At 39.0% G+C, this 20,357-nt stretch overlaps 1 protein-coding gene and 1 non-coding gene across 2 annotated transcripts in view; both read right to left on the reverse strand.

The window, feature by feature from the left end:
- SUSD1 (sushi domain containing 1) overlaps positions 1 to 20,357 on the reverse strand; it is a 312,394-nt gene that overhangs the window by 134,585 nt on the left and 157,452 nt on the right. Inside the window, exons 6-8 of the mRNA XM_044679157.1 lie at positions 17,568 to 17,665; positions 14,689 to 14,875; positions 2,988 to 3,082 (exon numbers count right to left, since the gene is read on the reverse strand). Of these exons, the coding sequence (XP_044535092.1) occupies positions 2,988 to 3,082; positions 14,689 to 14,875; positions 17,568 to 17,665 (380 nt within the window). The remainder of the gene's footprint in view (positions 1 to 2,987; positions 3,083 to 14,688; positions 14,876 to 17,567; positions 17,666 to 20,357) is intronic.
- Positions 18,837 to 18,943, reverse strand: LOC123232700. The gene has a single exon (XR_006505224.1). It is a non-coding gene; the product is annotated as a U6 spliceosomal RNA (small nuclear RNA).

A 20,357-nucleotide genomic window follows, 5' to 3' on the forward strand; every position in this document is an offset into this window, starting at 1 on the left:
GGCCTCAGACACTTCCCAGCTGTGTGACCCTGGGCAAGTCACTTGACCCCCATTGCCTACCCTTACCACTCTTCCACCTATAAGTCAATACACAGAAGTTAAGGGTTTAAAATAAAAAAAAATTTTTTTTAAAAGTACTTCATTAGACTCAGCTATTACCTCAGATTTTTGCCTTAATACCTATTCTCCCTTTTTCCAAACCAAAATCCTAGAAAAGTTGTATACATATGTTGCCTTAACTCCTCCCAGTCATTCCTCAACTCTTTGTTATCTGGCTTTTGACTTTATCACTCAAATGAAACTACTCTCTCTAAAGTTCCCAGTCATCTTTTTTCTTTTCTTTCTTTTTTTGAAACCCTTACATTCTGTCTTAGAATTGATACTAAATATCTGTTCCAAGGCAGAAGAGTTATAATGGCTAAGCAATTGGAGTTAAGTGACTTGCCCAGGGTCACACAGCTTAAGAAATGTCTGGGGCCAGATTTGACTCTAAGTCCTCCCAAATACAGATCTGGCTCTCAATCTACTCTGTTGCCTAGCTGTCCCCTTTTTTCCTTAAATTCTTAATTTCTGCTGCCTTTTATAGTTTTTGATCATCTTTTCCTGGTTTTTGTCTTCTGTCTGGTTTTTGGTAGTACTGCCCTATCCTGGTTCTTATCTACCTACCTGTATGTTCACTCCTTTTCAATAACTTTTACTAGATCATCATGCCTACAATGCCCCATAACAGCTGGGGCTTCTTACTTTCTCTCAGCGTACTCTCAGTTACCTCAGTAGCTACTATGGGTTCCATTATCAGTTGATAATTGACTCCCAGATCTACATATTTAGAACAAGTTTCTCTCCTGAGTTTCAGTTCTATCACCAATGGAACATTTCAAATGGATGTCCCAGAGACATTTCAAATTCAATATGAGTATAACATAATTCATTCTCTTTTTATCTAAAACCCATACTTCTTCCCTTTTTCTGCCAAAGGCACCATCTTTCTTCCAAGTGTATAACCTCAACATTAATCTCAATTCCTCCTTCCTCATCCCATATATCCAGTCAGTTGCCATATACTGTTTTTCTGCCTTCTCTTCTCTCTCCTTTATCCCTTTATTTTCTAATCACAGAACCACCATCTTAATTCAAGTGCTTATTATCTCTCATCTAGACTATTGCAACAGCCTCCTCTTGAATGATCTGCCTGCCTCAGATCTCTCCTCAGTATGTTACATCCAACATACTTCTTCTAGAGTAATTTTCCTTAAGCATACATCTAATCATGCAACTACCCTACTCAATAAACTCTAAGGCTCCCTATTGCCTCTAGGATAAAATAAAAACTTCTTTGTCTAGTTTTAAGGACTTTACAAACCTATCTTTCCAGCTTCATCAGATGTCACTTTCCACTCTTCTCCCTACCCAACAGAGAGGCCAATGAAACTGGCCTATTCAGCCCTCTACCATCTCCATACTTTTGAACTGGATGTTCCCCATAGCTATAAGGTACTCCCTCCTCTCTTCAGACTGAGAGGATCCTTCTTTTCCTTCAAAACACACATCAAGTACCATTTTCTACATGAAGCCCTTACTAATCCTCTCACTGCAAATATCCTTATTTCCTCTCTTGCATTTATTTGTATTCATTTTCTTTATATTTATTCTATGTATATATATATATGTTATTTGTTATATTATATTTATTATGTATATGTGTGTATACAGACACTTCTATGTGTCATATATTATTTGCCTTTCCTCTTCAGAGGTAACCACTTAGAAAAGGGATTATTTAATTCTTCGTATTTTTATCTCTACAAACTAGCCAAGTGCTGAGGAAGGACTTTGTAGGTGCTAAATAAATGCTTGTTGAATGGATGGTTGATTGAGTTCAAGAGATCAAAAAAGAACAGGAAGGGGAAGGGACAATGAGGTGGCTCAATGGTTTGAGGGTTAAACTAGACATGGAAGGTCTTGGGTTCGTATCTAACCTTAGCTACTTCCTAGCTGTATGACCCTGGGCAAGTCATTTAAACCCCATTACCTAGCCTTTACCCCTCTTCTACTGTGGAACCAATACACAGTATTGATTCTAAAACAGAAGGTAAGAGTTAAAATAAAATTGTTTAATAAAGGATAGGAAGGGTGGAATGAGCTTCTTCTCTCTCACCATAGCTCAGCTGGGGCTAAAGGTGGGGCATTAAGTCAATGGAGATTGATGAGGATGGTTTTCACTATCCCCCCAAAACTCTAAATTTACACTCTTTGGCACCATCTATATCTTGCCTGTTCCTTCTGTAAGCAAAAACATAAGGGACTTTTTTTTTAATGAAGTGCTTCCCTATTTGCCTCTCCTCATTTCTCTATATGAGATTTCTGATTTTTTTAAACACACTTTTATGTGGGCATGTAGTCCTTCAAGAAGTTATTTAAATTCCAAGATCAGATGACTATTTTACAGGAAAATGGGCTATTCATTAATATTCACATTAATATTCACAGAACTCAAAATAAGGAACATGGGCTCAGTTACTGAAATACAGGAAGAATCTAATTTCTTTTGTGGGGAACTCCTTCCTCCAAGGGAATAGGAAACTCCCTCACTTAGTCACTAAGTTTTAGTAAATAAGTTCTAGGGAATTGCCAGAAACACAAAAAAATATTAAGTCAATTGCCCAGAGTCACATAGTCAGAGACAGGATTTCAATCTAGATCTTTTTTTAATCCAGTCTATCCATGATGCCACACTGTCTCTGACCTCTGAAGCCATTATTAGCTATTAATAGGTATATACAATTAATATTTACAAAATATCTTGAGACCCTCAGTTCTAAGATTTTCTCCTTAAGGACAGGAATTGTATCTTATTTACTCTTGTATCTCCTTCATCATGACCCATGGTGGGCACCTAGTAAATATTTGTTAAGTGGATAGATAAACGAATGGAAAGATGGATAAATGGCTTATTTTCCAGTTAGTTCAAAAGAAGACCATCTCACCTGGTACATTTGCTCTTCTATAGCATCTCTAGAACGCCTCTTCCATTTCAAACAGGTTTCATTAAATACTGAGACATTGAAGGACCCATCATCATCTGTAGAGTGAAAAGAGAACATAAAGGAAATATCATTTTTTAACAAATTATCAGGGCTAACTACTCTTCAGACTCATGATCACTCTAGGGCAGTGGTACAAGAAGGAGACACAGAAGCACTGCCTCTTTCGACAGGGAAGTTCAATAAAACAAAATACCATTTGTCTAACACCTACCACTGCCTTCCACAATGTGTCCTCCCTGCTTTGATGAATATCTCCCTCAAATTTATATTGCTGCCACACACTGTTTTCTTTTCTCTGCTTCCATTGAATTATCATTCCCAGTAACTTGGGCTTGACTTGGTATTGCCTCTGGTTTGATTTCTCATGTATTAAAGTGGAGACATCCCTCAATTCCCCCAGAGAGTTTTACTCCTAGACCCTGATGGTGACCCTTAATCATGATAACCTGTTGGCCCCTGCAAGCTAGAGCAGTGGTTCACAAACTTTTTTGGCCTACCACCCCCTTTCCAGAAAAAATATTACTTAGCACTCCCTGGAAATTATGAAACTATTTATTGAACTCAGAATAGAATGTAATACAAAGAAAGTGTGGCCATTACTGCCCTCCTGGATCGCTGCAGCACCCACCAGGGGGTGGTAGCGCCCAATTTGGGAATTCAATTAAGTAAGAGGAAAGCTCTAGAGCTTTCCTCTTACTTAATTAAATTCTGGGTGGAATGGTATATAGGAAGGAAAAAATCATCTGCATTACAACCATGAGGAAAACAAGAGATTAATAAAGTGCATTTACTAGAACCCTCAGAGTAGAATAGTTTCAACTCTGGGGAATGATGGAAATCATGCCAGGTAGCTGGGTGAGGCAGCAGACAGAATACTGCATTTGGAGTCAAGAAGATCTGGGTATAAATCCTACCTGACACTTATCAATAAACATTTATTAGCAGCCACTATGTGTCAGGCACTGTGCTAAGCACTGGGAATACAAAAAGAGCAAAAGACAGTCCTTGACCTCAAAGAGCTTACAATCTAAAGGGGGAGACACAACATGCAAATAAATATATTCAAAGCAAGTTACATTCAGGGATAAATAAAGAATAGTTAACAGAGGGAAGGCACTGGAATTAAAAGGAGTGGGGAAGACTTCCTTCAGGTTGGATTTTAGTTGGAGCTTAAATGAAGCCAAGGAGACATGTTTCAGACATGAAGGACAACCAGGGAGAATGCCCAGAGCTGGGAGATGGAGTGTCTTGCTTTTGGAACAGCCGGGAAACCAGTGTCACTTGGACTGAAGAGTATATGTCAGAGAGTAAGCTGTAAGAAGAATGGAAAAGTAGGAAGGGGAATAGATGAAGAAGGGCTTTGAATGCCAAACAGAGCATTTTGTATTTGATCCTGGAGGCAACTGGAAGTCCCTGGAATTTATCAAGTGGCATGATCATACTTGTGCTTTAGAAAAAGCACATTAGTAGCTGAATGGAGGATGGAATGGAGTGAGTAGAGGCTGGCAGAGCCACCAGCAACTGTCCAGGTGAATGGTGGCAGGATCAGAGGACAGAAGGAGGCATATTCAAGAGATGCTGCAAAGAAGCAAGAGATGCTGTCAAAAGAAACTGACAAGCCTTGGCAACAGCTTGGATATGAGATAGTGAGAGATAGTGAGGAATCCAGGATGACTTCTAGGTTTTGAGCCTGAGAGACTAGACGGTGTCATCCTCTACAGTAATAGAGAAGGTGGGAAGAGGGGAGGATTTGGGGGTAAAAATAATGAATTCATCCTAGGTGTGTTACTCTAGGCAAGTCACTTAACTTTTCAGCCTCAGTTTTGTAATCTATAAAATAAAGAAAATAACAGTTACAACACCTGTCTCTCAGGGTTGTTGTGAAGGTCAATTGAAAATGTATGTAAAGTGATTCACAAGCCTTCAGGCACAATATTAATTATTATTCTGAAAGGGACAAATAAAGACTCTCTCCCCAGGCAGAGAATGACTCAGGAGCCATTCGGCTATGCACTAAGGAAGTAAATCAAGATGAAGGCAGACCTGGTTTCAGACACAGCATGGAAAAAGTCATTTTATGCCTCCTACTAGTCTCGTCCTCCCTTTGAATGCTCCATTTTCTTTTCTTTGAGTAGGCAGAACATGGTGCCTGAGTGATGAATCAGAGCAAGGCTGCCATAAAGAAAAGCTTTGCAGAGCCCAGCAGTCATACAGCTAATGCTAACACTGAAGGAAATTTTATAACAAAAGAAGATCACATTTTCTTCTCTAGGGAAAAAAAAAACACTTTAGATTTCAGCCACAGACAAAAACCAATATTTTACCCAACACCATGTGTGTTTATAAAAGTCAAGATAGGACTTTGATCACTCCATTCTGTTCCCTCCTGTCTTTATTCTGATAAGAAGAGAGAAAGAGAGAGATAGAGAAAGAGAGAGAGAGAGAATAAAGATAACAATAAGTCAATCTAGAAACAGACTTGTCTACAGAATTTTAAATGTCACTAGCATGTGGTGCAAGACAGTTGTTTAGTTGAAAAGCACTCATCACAAAGAAAAATAAAAGGATAATTTTTGAAACTAACAAATAGCAGAAAGTCTGCTTTATCCTCTGACCTTACAACTTTAACATTTTAAACAGTGGTTTCAAAAATGATAAATAAAATACTTTAGAACCTGTACTCAAGGATCACTCTTCTCTGTCCTGGTAAAACTCATTCATTTCAAACAATACACTCTTTTCACCTTCAAAACTGAGACATTGCCCAAAATGCTCTAAACAAAATTAAAATCTACTCTAGCCAAGGAAAAGTGCCTGAATTCTTTTACATCTATCCAAAGCCTTCTCTAACTTTTTTTGTTCCTTTATTCTTTCTTCTTCTTTCTAGAGATTTTTCTTCCATCCTTTATTTTTTTATGTTGACTATCTACATTACTTTTATAGTTAGTCTTTTATTATATCCTTCCTGTTTTCAAAATTTTTACTCTTCTGGTTGTTCCCATCCACAATCTTAATTCTTTTTCTTTAAACCCTTAGTATCAGTCCTAAGACAGAAGAGTGGCAAGGGCTAGGCAATTGGGGTTAAATGACTTGCCCAGAATCAAATAGATCAGAAGTCTCCAGGACCAGATTCAAACCCAGGTCCCCCCAACTGCAGGCCTGACAGTACTCTGTACTACCTAGCTACACCCACAACCTTAATTCTTTATAACTTCTCTATCCTTTCCTTTCCTGTCTCATAATGCTATGCTACTACCAGCCTCCACAGCCCCAACTTCTCCAAATCAGTGGCTTCTGAAACACTGTTATCACTGACCTTCCTAAAATATACATTTGTAAATCTCTTCTCTCTGCTCATAGCTTCCTCCAAACTCTCAGAAGAACAAGACAATCTAAAACCTAGTATGCCAACTAACTTCCAAAACAGACATCACTACCCTGTACTCCAACAATGGAAAAATACCAAAGTAGCATGGTATTCTGGTAGATTTTGAGAACAAATCCTTTTTTTTTTCTATCTCCCAACTGGTTAAACTCTATTTCTACCCAACTTAAAGAATACTGTAGGAAGGGAAAAGGTAGAGAAGCTTTCTTTTATACTAAAATATTCCTAGAGCTTTGTTCATGATAATAAAAACCTGGAAGTAATCCAAATTTATAATGATTGGGAAATGGCTGAGTAAATTATGGTACATGATACTAATGAAATATCATTATACCATAAGAAATATGAATATGAGGAGGGTGACTCACGAGAGTTCCTCATGAAATTGAAGGACTTTCCCAACAACCTAGAAAAATTATAAAGTATGGGCCATTGTTAGCCTTGAAAATTTTGAAAAAAATTACCAATGAAAATGATGAAATTTCAAGGTAAGGATGATTATTTTGAAAGCAATTTCTAGGTCACAGTGCATGGCTGACTGAAGAGTAGCCCTCTCTTCTCATTGTTTATAAATGCAAGCAGGCCCAACTCTCCGAAGCTTGGGTATTTAGTACCCACTCCAAATATTCTCTGATGCTTCCTTCCAAAGTGAAGCAAGAAAGTGGAAACTCCTTCCCTTTTGCCCATCTTCGCCCCACCAAAATCAGCGATAGTAATTTATAGCTGAAGACTATAGCAATGGGAGACATTCGGGTGCATGCAGTTTGAAAGGGAAGTTCAAAGATACTATTCCCAAACTTCGACCTCCTAAATTAGAGGGATGGTGGGGTGGGAAGATGAATCCACTAGGAATTATGAATCAGGCTGAATATAGACTGAAGAATGAAGAGAAGATTGCCTAGGAAGTGCCAACTTTGATAGTTAACTCATGGATAACTCCAACTTCTAGAGTTCTTTGGTTTGAGGATTTGAACATCGAACCCAAATAATATACTGGGGAGAGAAAATTTCTTCATCCACCCTGTTCCTTGAATAAGGAATAAGGCAGGCCACATGGTTCCTGTATGGCATCCTCCTTAGAGTATAAGGCTAGCAAGTTACTTCGACAGTGCAGGTCCAATGAAAAGGGAATCTGCTTGTTCATTAAACTACAAAGCATGCATAACTTTCAGTGTGAGGAAACTCCCCTAACTTCAGGATGTTACTGGCAATTCTGCTGGTAAAAAATAATAAAGGGTCACCCTGATAACAACCTCAAATTCAGATCTTTTACGGGGAGAGGAGCTGATGAGTCATATGAATGTTTTATGCTTCAGTATTTGTTCATGGGCTCTTGTGAATACTTGGAGTTTTATATGTTTTCTTACGGATGAAATAAAGGCTGTCCCATAGCCTATAACAATTTTGTATATTCAGTACCTGTGCAGGATTAGGGAATACTGCCACTCACATTTGAGACACCCTAGACATGTCTAAATCTAAGTTTTATCTTGAAGACTTTGCTGGATTAATCCAGATCAGGGCAGCAGGCCAAAAAGAAGGAATCTAACCATTTGGGGTCAAGCTCCTGGGATAAAGAGCAGTCCATATGAGCCTAGAATCCTGGGCGGGAGGTGGAGTGGTAAAAGAATAATGCTAAAAAAATTATATGAAGTAATACAGCGTGAAAAGAATAAAACCAATAACTATATTTTGTTGCTGTTCAGTTGTCTCAGTTACAATCTCATTTGGGGTTTTCTTGGCAGAGATACTGGAGTAGTTTCCGGTTTCCTTCTCCAGCTCATTTGACATATAAGGAAACTGAGGCAAACAAAGTTAAGTGACTTGCCCAGGGGCACATAGCTAGTAAGTGTCTGGGGCCAGATTTGAATTCAGGAAGATGAGCCTTCCTGACTTCAAGCCTCGTATTCTATCTGCTATGCCACTTAGCTGCCCTAATCATATACACACTGACTTGCAACCATAGAAACAACAATAATAACAATGACAAATTCCCCCTAAACAAATCACATAAGGAAAAGAAAATTCTGAAGGAGACATAGAAACAAATGAGTTAATTTCGTTACGCATATTGCAATGGAAAGAATGCTGGATCTAGACTGATAGAGTCTGGTTTTTAAAAATCCTGTCTTGCCTACTTTTTTTCTGTGAGACTTGAGACAAGTTTACTTCTCTAGACCTCAGTTAACTTCTCTGTAAAATAAAGGGATTGGTCTAGATGCCTTTTGGGGCTTTTCAAGCTCTAAACCTATGATCCTAATTTTTTCTGAGGTATTCCTAAAGAACTGGAGATGGTTTCTTGTAGTAAAGCTCATGAGACTCCATTAGTGTGCCTTTCCCCCATAAATACCAGTTGAGAACAATTTTATCAGCCAGAAAGAACTAGCTTTTACAAAACAAAGCTATTTACTCAGGTGATAGTAGTTGAAACAAAACATGCCTCCAAAAGTCTATGACATAATGCCTCCCTAGTTTATTCAAGGTCTAGAAGAGAGTGTTTAGAGAGCACAGGTAGTAAAGAAGTAACCTGCTGCAGGTTGCTCCAAGTCCTTTCTCCCCCTTTGTAAGGGACTTACAAAGTTCCCTTAAATATAATGTAGAGTTTCTTTTAGGCTCATCATAGAGCCTTGAATCTGTTTTTTCTTATCCCATCCGGTCTGTTCCCACCTCCCAGTACAGATGCTGCTGCCAAAAATTGTCGTCTCAAGGACAGTGCTAAAAAATAAATAAAGAGCTCCAATCATTCCAATCCTCCAAATTTCACAGGGTTCTTCTCTGATCAAAAGAGGAGACCAAGGACAAAGCAATAGCCAAAATACTCTCTTCCTCCCCATCCCCCAGGAATTCCTTGTCAAGGGCATGATGGTTTCTCTTACACTCAGCAGATAGATGATTAAATGCCTGGGTTCTGAACAGGCTCATTATTTTACACATAATCCAAAGGGAAGGGCCACGTTTTCTCAACCAATTCATACATTCTATCTGTGTAACGTCACTCCAGTTTATTCAGTAACTTTCAAGGATATCTAAATTAGCCCAGGACTTTTTCCACATTTAATCTAAAGATTATGAGGGATTGGCTCAATAGAGATGTGCTCTCACCTGGTAAATGTATCAGGTCACAGAAGCTTTCATTTCCTTTAAGTAGAGTACAGGAGATCTGATTGATTGCCTCAGTTGAACCCCACCTCCTTACCTGTATTTAAATATGTTTGTAGGTGATTTCAACTCTAAACCTCTGATCCTATGAAATAGAGAGAAGGAAGGGAGAGAGGAGGAAGGATCCCTGAAAGACTAAATTCAAGGACTAAATTCTACTACTAAGCCTTTGAAGATGGCTCTGTACTCCTATAGAATTCTACATAACCACTGAATGAATCTGCCCATAAGGAATGGTGTTTTCTGGGATTAAAAGTCCATTTACCCACTCTGATTTGACATATTGTTTAAAAGATGCAACAGAAAAAAAATGTTGTGGTATTTGGGGGTTGGGTTTTTTTTTTTTTGCTACTCTTCCTCCCCAAAAAATTACTCTCAGGCAGAGGTGTCAAACATAGTTAGTGGCCTAATGCAACCCACGACACTCCCCAAGGGTGTCCCAAGCCAAAATGAAATGGAGTTCCTATTTGATTTTAATGTGTTGATATGTTCATAAAAAAAAAAAGAAATATATAAACCTGTACTTTCTGCAGTACTGCAGGGATCCACTCGTACAGCTTAGTGCCACTACCATCCCCTTTTAATTTGAGTTTGATCCCACTGCTCAAAGGGAAAGCTTTAACCAGTTAGCAACTAATCTGTGGAAAATTAATATTAAATTTTACAAATTTAATAAAGTATTACTTTTCTCATAGCATTATTCCAGATTTGTATTTTATGATTCAAAAGATCTCACCCTTTTTTGGATGCAGAAAAATTATGGCAATCTAAGGAATATTGTCAAGGAACAGGAGGAAAGACTAACTCTAAGATCACAGATTTAAAGCTAGAAAGGATTTCAGGACAATCTAGTCCAACCCCAAGTTGAGGTTTGGAAAAGTGAAATGGCCAACATCACTTAAGTAATTAGTGTTAGAGCCAGGATTCGGTCATAGGGGCAGCTAGGTGGCTCAGTGGATAGAGTACTGGGTCTGAAGTCAGCAAGACCTGAGTTCAAATGCAACCTCAGATGCTGCCTAGCTGTGTGACCCTGGGCAAGACACTTCATCTCTGATTGTCTGACAAAAGGATCCATAGGAGAAGAAAGTGGCAAACCACCCTAGTGTCCTTGCCAAGAAAACCCTACGGATAACTATAGTCCATGGAGTCATGAAGAGTCAAACGGGACTGAACAACAATAAGAACAGGATTTGGACACAAGGCCTCTGGCCCCTGATCCAGTGCCTTTTCCCCTGGACCACACACAGGATCTCCACAACAACACAATTCTTTCACAGACTACTCAACACACCAAGCTGATGAACAGGCTAGTTATCAGAGAAACCTGGTTACACTGGAGCATCTATAATATATGTGCCTGGTGCACAGGAGACGTTTAATGGCTTTCTGTTGATTGATCAAATGGAAACTATACTAGGCACAGAAGGTCCTTCAGGAGTAATAAAACTGTAGATGTTCAGAGAGAGAAGAGACTGTGGATCATCTAGTTCAGTGGTTCCCAAACTTTTTTGGCCTACCACCCCCTTTCCAGAAAAAATATTATTTAGCCCCCTGGAAATTAATTTTTTTAATTTTAATAGCAATTAATAGGAACGATAAATTCACATGTGGCCATCACCGCGCCTCACTGGATCACTGCAGCACCCACCAGGGGGCGGTGGCGCCCACTTTGGGAATCACTGAAACTCATTTTTCAAACTAAGGGGTTGATTCTAGTTCAACCCCTTAGTTTGAAAAATGAATCACAAAGAAAGTAAAGAACTTGCCAAGCCCATAAGTCTTAATGATAGAAAATGAACTAGAACCCCAGGTCTTTGTGTTCCAAATCCAGTGATTTTCTCATTACAGCCAAATTCTTCAAAGGGGAAAAGAGTCCATATATATGTTGTTATGGTGGCCTGAAGTCATGAAGATTCATCTTCCTGAGTTCAAATCTGGCCTCACACACTTTCTAGCTATGTGATTCTGGGCAAGAAACTTAATCCTGTTTGTCTCAGTTTCCTCATCTATAAAATGAGCTGGAGAAGGAAATGGCAAACCACTCTAGTATCTTTGCCAAGAAAACCTCAAATGGGATCATGAAGAGTTGGACAGGACTAAACAATGAAACAACATTGTAATATATTCAATTCAGCAGAATTTCATTATGTTTCCCCCCAAGAATGTGCTGGTATATTTTTAATAACCAGCTCTCCATTTAAAAAAAATATACGATACACTTGTAAGTTTAATCTACATTATTAACATTTTCTCCATTGCTTTCTTAAGCCTAGACCAAAGGTGTCAAACATGCTACCTGCAATAATCCCAAGGGAAACTGAACCATTTCAGAATGTAAATGGGAAATGTTTTTTAAAAATAAAGATATAATAAGACATGGAAAATATTAATGTGTAATTTTCTTAGTCAATATGTAGCCCGTAGAAATCTTTATGAAAAGTTTAGTGGTCCCTGTTTTAATATGAGTTTGAGATTACTGGTATAACTAATCAACAAATAATAAATCAGGCCCTGATTTGCATCTTTGGCCAATTTCCAAGGTATGAATGCTCACAACGAAAATTTAACCATCAGCTCTTGAGAGTCCAAACAAGCTGGGTCCAATATATTAAATAATAGGATGTAAGCTCTTTGAGAGCAGGGAATATTCATTCCTATCTTTGTATAATATCCTAGTTCAGGATTTGGCACACAGTAAATGTACAAGAAATGTTTGATGAATTGAATTAAATATAATTCAAAATATATACTTCCCCTCCAAAAAGTATCAACTTGACGTCAATGTATGCAGAATTCATGGTGAGAATGAGCAAGCAGCAACATATAACAAATAAGGAATTTCAAAGAGGAACTAGAGTTAATGATATCATCAAGGATATGCATGCATTAAAATGAGTAGAATAACAGAAGACCAAGGTGCCCCACTCGTATCCTCGTGATGCCAGGAAAAATATCTGAATGGTCTTCAGTAAGTTGAGTGGAAAATCTATGGTGAATTTATAGGAACACATGGCCAACAGTCACCCAGATGGACAGGCAAAACAAGTTCTAATTGGAATCATTGGAATAGATTCATCTGAGTACCCAAATCAAATAATTGTGTTGTTTTTGATGACTTAGTCATGTCCAACTCATCGTGACCCCCATTTTGGAGTCTTCTTGGCAAAAATACTGGAGAAGTTTGCCATTTCCATCTTTAGCTTATTTTACACACAAGGAAACCAAGATAAATAGGGCTAAGTGACTTGACCAAGGTCACACAGCTATGAAGTATCTGATGTCTGATTTGAACTCAAGTCTTCCTGACTTCTAAGGCCACAGCTCTATCCACTAAGCCACCAAGCTCCCTCATCAACAAATTACTATATAACAAAATCAGGGATTTTTTTTGCTTAGTTTTATTATATTTGCCACAAAGGGTAAGTTTTGCATGAGTTTGGGAAGAAAATATATTTCTAAAAGAAAACATAAAGAGAAAAAATATGTATTTGTCCCTTTCACATGCCAATTTAGTTAGAATGTAGCCGTAATTTGTGGGCTGCATGGAAGAACCTGACTATGGCTAAGAAAAAGTTATGGCTTTATTACAAAGAAATGTAAAAGAAATGAACATTTTCTATGTTGTATGCATGAGAGAGAGGGCCTAAAGTCAAGACTGGTCAATCTAGATTCAATATAATTTGGAAGGAGCACTCATCTATATTAATTAACCAAAAAATAATTTGATAAGAACATTGAACATCTGTTAGATCAACCCAGAGTAGTAGTTGGGTTTGTAATTGAAATTAGACAAAGGTGGCATCCTGGTAGTTTAGATTTTTTTTTTAGTTAATTGAGCAGCAGGGATGGGGATTAGGGTAGGGTTCAATTCTTGTCTGGAAAAGTATATTCCACCCAATACTTGTTGTTGTTCAGTTGTTTTTCAGTCAAGTACCACTCCTCATGACCCTATTTGGGATTTTCTTGGCAAAAAATACTGGGATGCTTTGCTATTTCCTTCTCCAGATCATTTTACAGATGAGGAAACTGAGGCAAACAGGGTAAAGTGATTTACCCAAAGTCACACACTAGTAAATGTCTGAGGTCAGATTTGAACTTACAAAGATGAACTGTGCCAGCTAGCTGCCCCACACACACACACTTACACACTAATCTCACGAATTCAGATCAGAACCTTGCTGATAACTCTTAGTCTTTAGGAGTTATCTTGTCCAGACTTATGAAGGGAATATTTGTGAGAAGTAGAATTTAAACTCAGATCCTCTTGACTCCAAAGCAAAAGAATCCATTAAGTCCAGTTTCTTTCTCTCTCAATAGTTGAATCACAATGGTTAATATTGTTCAGTTGTGTCTAACTTAGTTCTTCGTGACTTCATTTGGGTTTTTCTTGGCAAAGATACTGGAGTGGTTTGTCATTTCCTTCTCCAGCTCATTTTATAGATGAGGAAACTGAGGCAAAAAAGGCTTAAGTGAGTTGCCAGGGGGCACACAGCTAGTCAGCGTCTGAGACAATTTTTAACTCAGGAAAAATGAATCTTCCTGCCTTTAGGACCAGCACCCTATCTACTGGGCTGTCCAGGATCTCACAGCCAGGAAGAATATGAGGCAGATGGGAGCTCACTCTGTCCCATTTCCAGACCTAGCCTCCCTTAATAAAACAAAAGTACATTATCTCAATCAATCAGTCAGCCAATAAACATTTATTAAGTACCTACTGTGTGCTAGACTCTACTCTAAGTAAGTTTTCTAAGAAAACCCCAAATGGGATCAAAAGAACGATAATAATCTTCTGCATGGCTAATGAGCTCCCAAAAGGCATGTGTTGATTATCTGACATGAGGTTTCTTTATTTCACCTGAATCTCAGTTCCATCTTCATTTCTCATCCTTTAGTTGCTACCTTCCTACATCCCAAAGTGGTCTCCTTCCCAGTGTGCTCTGCAGCTGAGTTGTCTAGTGTCTGGTGAGTCAAGAAGCCCTAGCCCATTCCCAGACACCATGCTATGGGGTAAGCTTCCCAGCATGAGCCCCATTTCCTAGAAGGGACTAGTCTTCCACTCAAGGGTCATCCACTAAACAAGACTTTGCCATCACCTACCAGCTGTTTGGATGCTGACAGTAACAGGCACAGACAGCTTAGGGAAGGTCATCTGGATGGTCACCGTATAGTTGGTACCCTGAGACAGATGCAGGCAGACCTCAGGCTCCTGGCTGCTTGTGGTCAGGTTCAACAAATCCTCATGAACAAGTTCTGTCTGATCTTCTTGCTGTCCTTGAATGTGTATCTATGGCAGGAGAAAAGGCAAACACGCAGAATATTGAATGTAAAAAGACCATGGCAGCTGTTTTCCTCTGACTCTCTCTGTTCTCTGAACTCTGGTTCCTGTTTCTCCACCTCCCCAAACTTCATTTGACACCGAGCTCCTGAGCTCGAGAAAATACGTCACAAATGAATGAGACACCAGCTGAAAATAAGATCCCATACAATGATTGGTAAAATACTCAATTTCCATTAATTTTGCTTTTTTTAAAAAAAAAAAAAAAACCCTTACATTCTGTCTTAGAATCAAGACTGTGTATTGAGTCCAAGTCAGAAGAGTGGTAAGGGCTGAGGCAATGGGGGTTAAGTGATTCTCCCACAGTCACACAACTAAGATGTGTCTGAGGCTAGATTTGAAACCAGGACTTCTTGTCTCTGGCCCAGGCTCTCCATCCACTGAGCCACCCAGCTGCCCCCCATTAACTTGATATTAATGACAAATCATCTATTATTATAAGGCTAATAATAAGGCCATTTCTATGTAGCTAACCCTCTTCTTTCAAACGAAAGATGGTTCCTAGCAAAGACCTTTGCTATTATTCTGCAACCTGTTACCAGCAAGTAAAAAGCAGGCTATTCTAAGGTCCAGCTGTCATTTCAGATTATGGAGCATATGATCTCGGGAGTAATTATTAATGACAATACCAAAATGCAAGTAAATAAATCTTCTTTTGATTGAGCATGGGCTTGAAGCAAAGATGTGGAACAAATGTAATACTGATTTCATTTTAGTTGCTGCCCATTCTTTAAAATGTGCAATACAGGCATGGCATGGTTACCCATGCCTATAATCTCTGAAGCTGGAGAAGACTTAGGCTGTTTCATCACTCAAGCTTAGGAGTGTTGAGCTACAATAGACCTAAAGCCAATCAAATGTCTGCATGAAGTCCAGCACAGATAGGGTGAGCCCCCTGGGAGCATGGAGCCACCGAGCTGCCAAAGGAGCGGGGATAACAGCAGGATTTTGGAAATGGAGCATGTCAGGGCTTTTGGACTGATTCATGGACCATGAGAGACTCCTTTATTTCCAGCCCAGCCAAGATAGGGGAGACCCAGCCACAAAATAAATGAATCAATAGAGAAGTACACAATTATATATTTTTGACAATTTAATAATATTTGACCATGTTATTAATATTTAACTTTAATAAGGTTAAAATAAATTAATATTTGGAATATAAACTAGCATATGAATTCCCTATTTTGATGATTCACTTTTTAATTTTTTTAAACCCTTACCATCCATCTTAGAATCAATACTGTGTATTGGTTACAATGCAGAAGTCTAGTAAGGGCAAGGTAATAGGGATTAAGTGATTTGTCCTGGGGTACACAGCTAGGAAGTGTCTGAGACCAAATTTGAACCTAAGACCTCCCATCTATAAGCCTGGCTCTCTACCCACTGAGCCACCCAACTGCCCCATGACTCACTTAAAAAAAAAAAAAACACCTTACCTTCTGTCTAAGAATCAATAATGTATATTGATTCTAAGGTAGAAGACTGACAAGGGCTAAGCAATGGGGGTTAAGTGACTTGCCCAGGGTCACACAGCTAGAAAATGTCTACATGATTCAATTTTAATGGGAGACCTTTCCTGAATCCCTCAGTTATTAGAATTGAATTCTCTAAAGACCAAATCTCCAGTGGGATTTAATTCTTCATCTATAGTCTCGTCATCTTTCTATTCTCCATTTCATAGGTTCATAGAGTTGGAGCTGTAATCACCATCAAATGCATCAAGGTACATGTAAAGAGGTGGGCAGTTAAGTTGTCCAGTGCTGGGCATAGAATTGGAAAGATTCTTCTTCCTAAATTAAAAACCAGCCTCAGACACTTACATGTTGTGTGACCCTGGGCAAGTCGATGTAACCATGGTTGCTTCAGTTTCCTCATCTGGAATGACGAGCTGGAGAAAAAAATGGCAAACCCCTCCAGTATCTTTGCCAAGAAAAACTCAAATGGGGTCATGAAGAGTCAAACATAACTGGAATGCCTGAATGACAACACCAAAGGGGTGCAGAGAATGAGGGCTCATTTGAGGAGGTTAACCAAATCTCCTCCTCCCCACTAAAGTAAATGACAAGCTGCTGAGCTCGGATACATTTATTGGGTGAGTACACCTCTCTGCTGGATCAAGAACTCATTGGCTTTAGAAAAATGTGAAAAAAGCTCATGACCAGGGCAGATATCTTTGAAAACCTTGCCCCATTCCTTTTTAGCATGTACTACTTTTCTGTGTGCATAGCATTCCTCTTCAGTAGGACAGAAACCCAATGAGGAAAGGCATTATTTTGGTTTTGCATCAGCAGGCCCTAAGCTCCAGTGGGCATTTAGTGAATACCTGTTAAATTGATAGAAAGATGGTTTAGAGCTATGAGAAAACCCATCAGCAACTTCTCAGCAACTTACAGCCCCAGAGAGTTGCCTAGAACACAGAAGGATTAACATGACTTGACACCCTGCCTCAATGATTAGACTAAAATGGATTGAAATGGTGCTGGGATTGGACAGCAAGTGGATTAGGAAGCTCCCAAAGGAACAGGGTCTTAATAAATATGCTTCTAATAATTGTTACACTTAATTAAGCCTGTAATTAAATTTTGATTCCAATTTGCCCTCCTTTCTACGAGGAAGAAAAACTGATTGTTTTCCTTACCAGATATACCATCTTCAAGTCCACTCTTCCTGGGCTTGTCCTCCACTTCAAACAGGTATCATTAAACACAGACACATTTGAAATCAATGGCTTTGTTTCTGGATTTAAAAAAATGTTTAATAATATACAACAATCATCAATGTGGCCTTGGAAAAATCCTAATAGAGAACCATGAAAGAATGACCTAGAATTTGCTTCAACAAAGTCTCTAATATTTATTGTTAATGATTTGATATCGATCAACTCCAAATTAACCCAACAATCCCTTGAATGCTCATATATTATCCATGAAAGGTGGGTGGGTGGCCTAAATATTGGCTAAGATGGAAAGGAACCATTCTCTCTAATTTTCTCCCTGAGATGAGGAATTCCAGCCTGTGATTAATCTGGCACCCACTGGGGGCCACTGTCGTTCCAATTACCCTGAAGCTGAGAGGGAGCTTAGGTTGGGCCCCATGATGAATCAGCAATCCTATCGAGTATCTCCTCTTTTTCTCCACTCACACTAATCACGTGAAGGAGCACCATAGCCCCAGGAACAAACGCTTAAACTTTCTTCCATATTCCTCTACCCTGCTGGTTGTACAGGCTTGAGTAGTTTATTCCAGCTCAGTGAGGAGCTCACTGATTTCTCTGGATTTTCTTGTTTGTTTTTAAATAAAGCCTGTGACAAGCAACATCATACCAGTGCCTAAGCTGTACCCTGGTACCTCACCAGGCCCCTCTGAAAACTATTTTAGGCTCTTGATGGCCTGATTAAAGTGGTATCGATAAGACACTAGCTAGTTCCCTCTCAGGAAGTTAGTTAAGATGTGACTCATAATTTCTTTAAAAATAAGTGAAAAATACAGTTTGACATCCTGGAAAATGTTCTCGTTCTATCAAAAAACAATATTCCGGGGAGGAGAAGGAGGGATAGCCTAATTTTCTCCATTGTGAAAGAAGAAAGTTCTTGCCATGAATAGAATACCAGGCTTGAAGTCAAGAAGACATCTTCCTGAGTTCAAATCCAGCCTCAGGAGCTTAATAGCTGTGTGACCCTGGGCAGGTCACTTAACCATGTTTGCCTTAGCTTCCTCAACTGTAAAGTGATCTGGAGAAGGAAAGAATGAATCACTCTACTATCTTTGCCAAGAAAACCCCAAATGGGGTCTTAAAGAGTTAGACATGACTAAAATAACAAAGAAGAAACTAATCTCTAAGCCAGAGGTTCTTTTCTTTTTTTTCTTTCCTTTCCTTTCCTTTTCTTTTCATTTCTTTCCTTTTTTAAAAAATATGGAATGCTCCAGGAATTTGCATGTCATCCTTGCACAGGAGCCACACTAACCTTCTCTGTACCATCCCAATTTTAGTATATGTACTGCTAAAGCAAGCACTAAGGTTCTTCATCTGGAGTATGTGAACTTCTGAAAAATATATTTTTTGATTACTGTCTTCCAATATAATTGGTTTCTTTTGCAGTCCTATGTATTTTAGTTTACACATTAAAAATATGTTTTTCAGGAGAGGTTCATAGGCTTTGCCAGATTGGGCAAAGGGTCCACATGACACCCTAAAAGACTGATAACTCCTAAGCTAAGGTTAAAAATAAATAACCACATTCCCCTGATCCCTCATTATCACTTTAGGCAAACCCCTTTTCAAGGCTTGTTCCCAAGGGACTTATACTCTGAAACACCTCTGGTACCCTTGTGGAAATCTCCGGTATCTTGTGCCTCAGTACCACATTGCTATTTAATCTTAAATCCATTCATCCATCTTAGAATTGAGAGGTCACTAAGCAAGGGCCACTTTGAGTCCTATGTCCAGAGAGTCATCAAATTGAACTGATCATAGCACTTACTATTTTTCTAAGATACACATCACCTTTGAAGCTGGCCTCTCCATTCCCCAATGAGACAAGAACACTTTGTCTACATCTCTTTGCTCCCCCAAACTGTGCACATTGTATTATATTTGCCAATTTCCATTTATTTTTCCACCCTGTGTTTCCCCAGAGAATATATAAACTCCTTGAGAGTATGCACTCTGGCATTTTTACCTTTGTATCCCTAGCACCTCCCACAATCCCTTGTGAATCAGGGGCCTTAATTAAATGAGGCAGAGAGGTGGTTCAGGGGATGGAGCACTTGATATGAAGTCAGGAAGGCTTGAGTTCAAATGCTATCTTAGACACTTAGTTATCCTAGGACCCTAGGTACCAAACTTCTTTTTTCCTCTTCTGTAAAATGAATATTCTATAATAAAAACACTTATTGTTGGAAGAATCAAAGGAGATAATTGATAAGCATGTATATATCAAGTGACATATACATGTTAGCTATTACTCTTATAAATATTTATTGAATTGCCTGCTCAATTATCTCTAAGGTCCCTTTCAAATTTTGACATCTGATGGATGTATAACAGGTGTCCAGAAGTAGCAGTTTATGTCTCTGGGGCTCTGGGGGCCTCTGATCATTCACACATGACTCTGTTGCCTCACTGACCATTCCAGAGAACAAAAACATTCCAACCCAAACCACTTCCCTTTTGATGAACCATTGAAAAGAAAGGCCCCCAGCATGTTGATTTACACAGGGAGGACATGGATCCTTTCCTAGGAGGCCCCTCCTCTCTTAAGTAAAGAAGCCAAAGAAAGAAGAAAAACAAACATAAAAGATGTTTTCTCTCATTCTCCCTCACTCCCTGTTTCTCCCTCTATGTCTCTGTCTCTGTCTCTCCTTCCTACTACTCTCTCTCCCCCACAACCCCTCCTCTCTCTCTCTCTCTCTCTCTCTCTCTCTCTCT

This window comes from Gracilinanus agilis, chromosome 1 (assembly GCF_016433145.1).
Source record: "Gracilinanus agilis isolate LMUSP501 chromosome 1, AgileGrace, whole genome shotgun sequence".
Taxonomy (NCBI): domain Eukaryota; kingdom Metazoa; phylum Chordata; class Mammalia; order Didelphimorphia; family Didelphidae; genus Gracilinanus; species Gracilinanus agilis.